This window comes from Phytophthora parasitica, assembly GCF_000247585.1.
Source record: "Phytophthora parasitica INRA-310 unplaced genomic scaffold supercont2.12, whole genome shotgun sequence".
Classification (NCBI taxonomy): Eukaryota; Oomycota; class Peronosporomycetes; order Peronosporales; family Peronosporaceae; genus Phytophthora; species Phytophthora nicotianae.
In genome coordinates this window covers 543,786-552,433 of record NW_008648998.1, presented here as the reverse complement: position 1 = coordinate 552,433, position 8,648 = coordinate 543,786, and the positions used below count along the sequence as shown (strand labels likewise).

At 46.7% G+C, this 8,648-nt stretch overlaps 2 protein-coding genes across 2 annotated transcripts; one reads left to right on the top strand and one right to left on the bottom strand.

The window, feature by feature from the left end:
- Window positions 1-2,689: 2,689 nt before the first annotated feature.
- On the bottom strand, window positions 2,690-3,865 carry PPTG_07551 (hypothetical protein; the record flags this gene model as incomplete). The annotated part of the gene is made up of 1 exon (XM_008901829.1): window positions 2,690-3,865. The coding sequence occupies one exon, from the start codon at window positions 3,863-3,865 to the stop codon at window positions 2,690-2,692; it is 1,176 nt and encodes a 391-aa protein (XP_008900077.1).
- Window positions 3,866-6,125: 2,260 nt separating this feature from the next.
- Window positions 6,126-7,548, top strand: PPTG_22131 (hypothetical protein; the record flags this gene model as incomplete). The annotated part of the gene is made up of 2 exons (XM_008902025.1): window positions 6,126-7,046; window positions 7,150-7,548. 2 exons carry the CDS (start codon window positions 6,126-6,128, stop codon window positions 7,546-7,548), a joined length of 1,320 nt encoding a protein of 439 aa, XP_008900273.1.
- Between the last annotated feature and the right edge of the window lie 1,100 nt (window positions 7,549-8,648).

Here is an 8,648-nt window from a genome sequence, read left to right as displayed (position 1 = left end):
CCCCCTCCCCTGTATGTGGAACCCCCTTCCATTTGAGCCTCAGTACTGAATTGGGTTATGAAGGCCTATCGTTCTTGGATCGTCATGAGCTCTATGGCCCTAAGTTTGTTAAAAAGCGACATGGATATCGATGACGTCGAAACAGACTTTACAGAGAGACACCGACTTCTAGGTCCGTTATAGCGATATAACTTGTCTTAGTACATATTAACGGTGCCTAAAAATGTAATGGGACCCCTGTATTTGAAGCCCGGTTTAGGAGAGGCTTCAAATATTGTAAACCCCGAGCTTATCATACCGCTTTTACAGTAATAAAGAGCCACTTCATATTAATGGTGTACGCACTCAAATCAGTACGAAATTAACCCACCTGATCCAGGATGAGAATAATGCCGTATAGCTTTTATTAATACTTCGAAGTAACCTTTTCTCGGATCGCTGCACAGTGCTGTTTGGTGGCAAAAACATGGGTCAGATTCACCGCTCGCATAACGTAACCGTGATTTCCATAACGCAAAACGTGATTTCCTTAACGCATTCGGTGATGGCTTACTCTTCATATGACGGCTCTCTAGGATGAACCGTAGTCTCGCACCATTCGATTCGCTGTACCCGCTGCCGCAATTTCACTTGTCATTCCGCAATTTACTTTCCCTCTATCATCACTTGCGACCTGATGAGAACCTGTATTTTTTTTTACCCGCCCAACGGTCATTTGCTGAGTGACAATGTCATTAGCGCAGTGGTAACCAAGAACAGCAGACCATCCTCCGTATTCACCAATGACTCGACTCTCACGCTGTCAATCTCATCTTCGACACCCCAACAACTCACCTCATCTATTGCACAAATAACCCAAACAAGTTCGGTTGCACCAAACAGCCGTGATATATGGAACAGGCTGAGTACTGCCGAAAAAGCGCTTCAACTCCATCGACGCCGTCGAAGGGAAACTCAACAAAGATATAGGAAGAAGCTTGACCCCACAGCGGCATCTCTGGCGGGTGACGTCGCTAGGCTACAAGAGGAGTTGTAGCGAATCAAGTCAATCCTACATCCACCTGCGAATGTAGATGCCGACATGTCGTCGTGTAGGGCAGCGGTGCAGCTTTTTCGTCTATTTCGCTATGGTTTAAACGTATCCGAGGAGACACAAGTCACTCAGAAAAGGTTTCTACAAGCAATCTTGGCTCCTAATATTGCGTCTAACAACGGGTATGGGGTCGAACCAATACTGAAATTTTGGGGCTTCCATTCATCCCACAACGTAAAGATGGAAATCCACCACCATCACGGAACGTATGCTTCGGACCTCTCTCTTTCCTGCCAGTGAAGATGATGGAGAAAAGAAATGGCCGCCGTTTGCTTGGAAGCTTCTTGGTCACCGTCTTACTTTTTGGACCGCCGTACACTTTGAATGGAATGAAGAGAAATGCCGCTTTGACAGCGCTTACCACCAAGCAGACATGTTGACGCCGTTGCTGAACCTGTTGGGGGATATGGAGGATACATGCGCCGTTCTCAGCAGCTCTCTTGGTTTCTACTAGCAGTAGAAAATGTTAAGTGAGTGAGGTTACGCTTGATTGGGAGGGAGGGGTCTGGATAGATTCATGCTTTGAAATTTAAAGAACTGAAGGTACTTGTGCTGCATTTCGTGAAAAAAAGAAAAACAATGTATCGTCGTGTTTATCGCGATGATACACTGAGTATCATGAAGACGGACTAGCGTTTTTACGATTCATGTTATTGTATCATAACTAGGATGTGAAATTAAATACATTTGATCCGAAATTTTTTTCAATATTTTAGATTCTCCTTTTAGATTTCAAAAAATAATGTAAACTAGAAAGTAAAACTTAACTCAATTCGGAACCAAAACTTCTATCATGGGGGGGATTGACGACTAAAATCTTTCTAGTCCGGTCGTCAAATGTGTTTTTCGGTAAACGTCGTCTCAAGTGCCTCAAAAGAGAGAAGTGAACGACGGAGAAGAAGCTAGCTTGAAGGCTTGCGAGCTGCGCGGTTCGGCCCGCGGCATAGCGCCTTCGCTAGCGACTTGGTGAATCTGAGCACATAGGGTAAACGGTTGGAAATTGAAGCGTATCATGACTGTCACGACACTGCTCACGACTACTATACTGGTGTTCCTGCAGGAGCTGTTGAGCAACCCCCGCGAACATTAACTTTTTCCGGTCCACGAAAGGCCAAGATCGTTGTCTCTCCGTTCTATACCGAGTGGTCATCGCGATTCTCGAAGTAGAAGATGGAATAACTGCCGGTAAACATCAACAGCATCGTTGCTGAACTTGCCGCCTGTGTCTTAAGTAAGCTCTGGATGGGAGACTTGGCCCGCTGACGAGCAGCCCCGCCCCCAATCTGGATTGGTGCAGACTATCGCTGCATCAAAAACACTCGACGTACTTCATGAAGCTCAAGTTCGGGTGCCAAATAAACGGCAAGCGCGGATGCTGGTCATTCCCTATGAATCCTGACGAGATCCAGAAGCGAACGCTAAGCAACGGTACCACTCACTAAGTCTCCTGCAGCAATGCTATATCGACTTTTGTCGAGGATTTTTAATGACCGAGTGATAATATATTGAAGTGACAAATGAGGCCCAATAGTACTCTTTTATCTTCTTTTTTTAAAAAAAAAGAAAATCTGAAGTGCTCTTTGCTGTTTTGTGCTTCTATGGTATGTTCTTCTTGTTGTAGGCTTGAAGGTAATCCTTGACGAACTTCCTTGCGGGGCTATTAGGTGGCCATCCCTTCGCTCCCACATAAGTACTAACGTCATAGAACTTGACATTATCAGCCAACCAATTGTCGAATTGTCCTCTTTGCAACTTCTTGGCCAACTCTTGGTTCTTCGCGGCATTGAGCATAGTGTACACTCCCTTGTTGGTTTCGTCGTTGTAAGTTGTCAACGTCTTTGCCACCATCGCATATTTCTTTTTAGAGTCTCCGTCGTTGAGATCGCCCACGTACTTGATCCAAGGAAAGAACTGAGCGTCTTGGACGAGATCATCCAAGCTTTGAGCCTTCGTTTTGAGGTTAAACAGATTGAAAGCATCGTCTGCTGTTTTCCCCTCTCTTGCCCATACTTTTAACTGCTGGGCTTGCAACTTGGCGCCAATATCGGCGCCGTTAGTATGAGGCGCCAACGTCTTTCTCATCATCGCATTTGCCTTTACCGGGTCATTCTTGTTGAAATCATCCACGTACTTAAGCCAAGGGACGAACTGGGGGTCATCGAAGAGGTCATCTACGTTCTGTGCCTTTGTTTTGAGGTTTAACAGAGCGAAAACGTCGTCTGCGGATTTCCCCTGCTTTCCCCATGCCCGAAGCTGCTCGACTTGCAACTTAGTTGCAACATTCTTGGTACTAGGGGCTTGCTTTGCCGCAATAATCATCTTCGATAGGACATCATCGCTGTAGCGAGTCCTGAGGGCAGAAATCATAGCAGCGTGCGCGTTTTCCGGGTAGCGTTTGGTCATGAAAGTGACCCACTCGCCGAATTTAGCTTTCTTGAAGAGCTCGGTTCCTGCGTCGTCAAGTTTCAAGCGTAGGAGGGCGTGCTTTGGAGCTTTGTTGTTGGCTGCCCAGCGCTGCAGCGTTTTATCCGTAACCTTTGTTGAAACCAAGGTCTTGGCTTTCTCGAGGACGGTAACGATTCCTCTCTCCTCGTTTATTGTGTCCACAGAGTGGTGTTTCCTCAAGAACCGCTGGACTGGAATGTTAGCGATGATAGATCGATCGGTAGCGGAGTTAAGCCTCAACACCTTCGGATGATTCTTCGATGCGGTAGCTTGCGCGTTCGCTACTAAAGCGACAACAACCAGCACCGCAATTAAATGGAGACGCATGACAGACTGAAAGCCGAGAGCTTCAAAGTAAATTTCGGACTGAAGCTAGAAAACGATCGAACAAGAAGTCACGTCTGTACCTCACTTCTGAAGTGAAGCAACGAGGATTACGGCACCACAAAGCGTGTGTCGAGATACTATAAAAAAAAAAAAAAAACAGGATGGGGTAGTGCCCAATGGATACGCCAATGGGTCAATATAGGTATACGGAAAATTTGCCTCGTACACATCAAGCATGTGCGAAGTATTATTACAATTGTACATGTATTAATGCTGCTAAACCAGGTGCAAATATGAATGAATAGATGTACATACCATACTGCAAAACGTTGACTCCACCCTGAGCCTCAAATACACTTTTACATTTTCTCCCCAGAGATAAAAAGTTGCTACATCCTTCTAAATGAAAACCATCATCTCCTATAACACATGTACATTTAATAAAGGCACCTAAAACATGTGCTTGAGAGAAATAAAACTGACACACAAAAAACTAGTTGTTTCACACAGAAGGATGGGCGACGTGGATGACCACAGCCTCGCTATGAGGCCTTAGAGAGGCGCCATGACAACCGGAGCGCAGCGGAGGTCTGTCAGGGAACGGCGCGTAGGCCGGAGTAGGTTCCGAAACAAGAACTTACAATCTAATCCGCGCGGGATCCTTGCCCGCCACGAGCGAAGCGAAGTTGGCGGTGCAAACGCCGCGTAACTGTGGAGCGTAGCGACTACCTGTGAGACTCAATTATGCCTTATTGCGACGTATTGGAGGTCAAAAGTATACATTAGCCAAGACAAATGATTTGCTGTGTGTTTGGACAGTAAATGCATGTGTTTTGCATGTTCTGTCCATGTGCTTTTAGGTAGAGGAATGTCCTAACAGCGGGACTGAATGTACCTAATGGCAAGACACGAGCTGCCTCCTGGGATAAGATAGCGATCGGGCCGAATTCATGTGATTGTGTAATTTGAGGGCTACAGCCTTCGCTGTCGATAAAGTTTTGTTTATGTGAACTGCCATTATATTCTTATAATACTTTGAAATACCGGTAACACGTGCGGGGAATGGCCACAATCCATAACGGGATTACCAGTAAGATGAGGCCACTTGATTGGGAGTAGATATCGCGCCAATATTCTCGTAGACCCGGTAGTAAAAAAGAAACTCAAACAAAATGGAATAAAATCGGTCTGATTTATGCAAGACTGTCGTATTGCCATATGTTCTAGTGAGGTACAGTGCCCGGATAATATACATTATAGTTAATAACATTGATGTTTTCTAACACATTTATTATTATTGGGTATTATTGTACGATAAACAATTTTTTTTTCCCAACTCTTGTTTTCAATTTCTAAACCTATGTTACTGAGAGCCTTAGTCAGCCAATGAATTTGGAGTACATCATATTTCAGCCAATCATATTGTGTTTTGATTATCCCCCAACATTTTCCCAATTATTTTGGGAATGTTCTCAAATTATTCAGTAAGTCTCTTTACAATCATCAACCAAATTGTCCAATAAAACCGAGATATTCCTGATAAGAACTGGAGTCAGTTTGCCAAGTTCTCTGCCATTTGAAAAGATGCAACGTGTAGCACAAGGGCTTGACATCCCGCAAGGTACGGCAGGACAGGAGCAAGCTGCTCTTAAATGCTTTAGTGAGTTTCTATCACTGGGTAACATGACCGAGGAGTCTCTAAGTTCTATCGCTATATCACTTGTGGCTCCTGGCGCTCTGCCAAGTCAGAATTTTTACTCACTGCTTACCGCTTTTACAATTTTTCTGCAAACAAAGACTAGCTCTCAAGGATGCCTTCTTGCGAAGACCACCGCCGTGGGTTATATGTCACAAGTGGTAAATTTGCTACGAGAGCGGTATCCTACGCATTTGTCTGATAACAAGAGAATTGCAAAAATTAGAGAAAAAACGGCTGCAGCCATTGACGCGCGGAACATGCTTGCAGGGGTGCAAACCGGGGAGGCTCCCGGCTGCACGCTCGACGATCTATGCGCGCTTGTGCAAGAGACAGCAATCAAAGGTGTCGGTGGTGGGTTCAAAAGTTTGCACGGCTCCGCAGTTCTGACATTAATGTGGCACACCTTCATTCGAGCAATCGATGCATGCTTTGCCCGTAAGAACCAGCTTTCGATCGCGGCACCAGGGAGCTCTTTTTGCATGCACCAAGGATTAAAACATCAGTGCTTCAAGGGATATATATATATATATATACAAGTCGGCAAAGAAATGGGAGCAGCGCATGTTCCATGCTCGAGGCATGCTATTTGTGGGCGCATCTGAGCCAACTAGCTACGTGTTACCGCTAGTTCCCCATGTCACCACCTCAGACTTGCCAGGACAGAAGACGTACACGCAAGAAAAAGCCATACTCGATTGGGAAGGCCTTGAAGAGAAAGCAGAAGCGCAGCTGGAGCCACGCCTGAAGCACGTGCGAGGGCGTCCAAGTGTAGCCAAGTATATAAATGACATCATCGCAGAAGCCACCAAGCGTATCGCTAAAAGGCTGCACTACTGCCGCCGCCCATCATTCCAGGATTATCAAGTCACTCACTCCGACGAGGTTCCGCAGCGTACGCGAACGCCTCGCCTGAACTGGCGATCCAATGGATTTCACACGAGGTGCGTGGCTGCTGGATTCGCTCACGAAATCGGGTTCGCGTACGTTAGTACTACCACTCGCGAAGATCAAAGTGTGGCCAAAATTTTGGCCGGATACCGAGACCCGCATCTGCCATGTAGTACCCCAACCATTTTGACCCTGCCGGAAAACGTGTGCGGCTTCCCGGACGTGTCCCTGAACGTTGACAGCAACGTATTGGATGCAGCGCTCGCGTCGCTGTTGATCCACCTTGAAGACGTGGCTGCAGTCATCACGAAGGAGCAGGCAGCGACGGGTTACACATCCCACTACTTGTACCGCTTGCTGGAAGCATTTGACACTACAAATGCTGCGCTGGGATACGGGTTGTCTCTGGAAACGTGTTTTGGATGGCTTCGCACCTCGTGGGAAACAGAGAACTTCGCTCAGCGGTGGAGACACGACCGTTCTTGCTGCCGCTGTAACGCAGCTGTTGTCCTCGGTGTCAACAATGCAGCGGGCGCTGCGGAAGCTCGTCAAGATTCAAGAACCGTCATCGTCGGCTTCTCCAGGCAATACCTCGTGTAGCTACGCGACCGAAAATCCACGCTCTCACCGCACCGCCGACGGCGTTGTTGAGGCGCACGCGCTTGCTGGGTGCTTCTACAACTGATACACACTTCAGCTTTGGAACACAGCAACACAAAAGAAGCAGCAGTTCGTCCGTGCCGATCTAAAAGCGTGCATCAACATCATGATCATTGTGGCCGGGCGAGACGTGGACGTACCGGCAGCCCCTTTAGATCCGGACGGCGTCGCAAATCAGCTGTGGAAGCAAGAACTGTGGACGCTCTCCGCGGACTTGGACACGAAGACGAACGCGGCACTATGCAAGCTTGACGACAAAGGTAACTCGAAGACACCAGGTTCTCTCCGAAACCGTTGGAGAAAGCAGCGTACTGACCACCGAGGCGTTTATGATGCGCTGTGTTCAGCCTTCATTACACGCAAAGCAGGTGGAGTCGTAGTCGATTGCTGCACGCCAGACAGTCACCAATGGAAGCAGAAAGACTTGGAGTCGTAGGATATGCGGGCTTGTATTTTCGAAGTAATATATTCCTCCCTACATCATGCAAAACGATAACATGTTGCCATTGCCACATACTCACCACACCAAAACATAAAAAAAGATTCGTCAGAACTTGCCCAATACAAATCCCATGAGATTACGCCAACCTTGACCAACTGCAGTAGCGCTAATGTGGAATGGCGAGCTCTCGAGCGGCCACCAGAAGCAAAATCTGGCAGCATTTCGCCAGCCCTTCCGGGTATCGAGCCTGCTTTCAGGAAACGGCGGCGGACGCGAGCGCCATGCCGTCGGTGGCTTCGGCCTGGTCCGGGTAGTGTCAGCAGCGCGCTAGGGCGGGCATCGCTGGTGACGGCTGAAGGGGGGAAGTGAGGGGAGTGGCGATAATTCAGTACATACTTTATTGGAGTAGTTTGAAAGCTGCCTACTGATTGGCTATTATTTTTGGGAATGTGCTTGGGAACTCCTTTTTGTTTTTACTGCTATTGACGTGGATTAACTGTTTCGATAACTATACCCGTTATTCAAGGCACAAATCATCCTTTGACTCAGTATCGAAGTAGTGTCGGTGGTTTATGGACGGATGCATCATTCCCAACATATTTTGTTGCCCAGGTATCTTCATAACGATGTAATATTTTCTCTGTACTTTCAGTTGTGACTGCATTTCGGTGTTGGCGACACCCAACCTTGAAGACATAATTCAATAGCTATTACTAATTGATTTATTATTGTTTCTCTTCTCACTCATTTACATTGCGCTGAAAATTACTAGTATAGCCTTTCCAAATATGGCCTTTTGGCCAATCTGACCTTTAAAGGCTGGTCCTAAGCAAGGGTGGGTAGGACTAAAGGTGGGATTTGAGGACGAACTGGAGTTGAATTGCTAAGCCAGGCCACTAAATAAAATAATATTTGACCAATAACACTGTTTGATTTTGCCGACTATGATCCAATAATACTTGTTTGTGGAGGTCCTACGTAAGGGCTCCGATTTGATCTAAAGGGTACCTTTTAACAAATTAAGGGCTGAATGGCCAGTATTTGCCGGCCATTTACCCTTACGTAAGGTATCCACAACAGATTGATTTTAAATC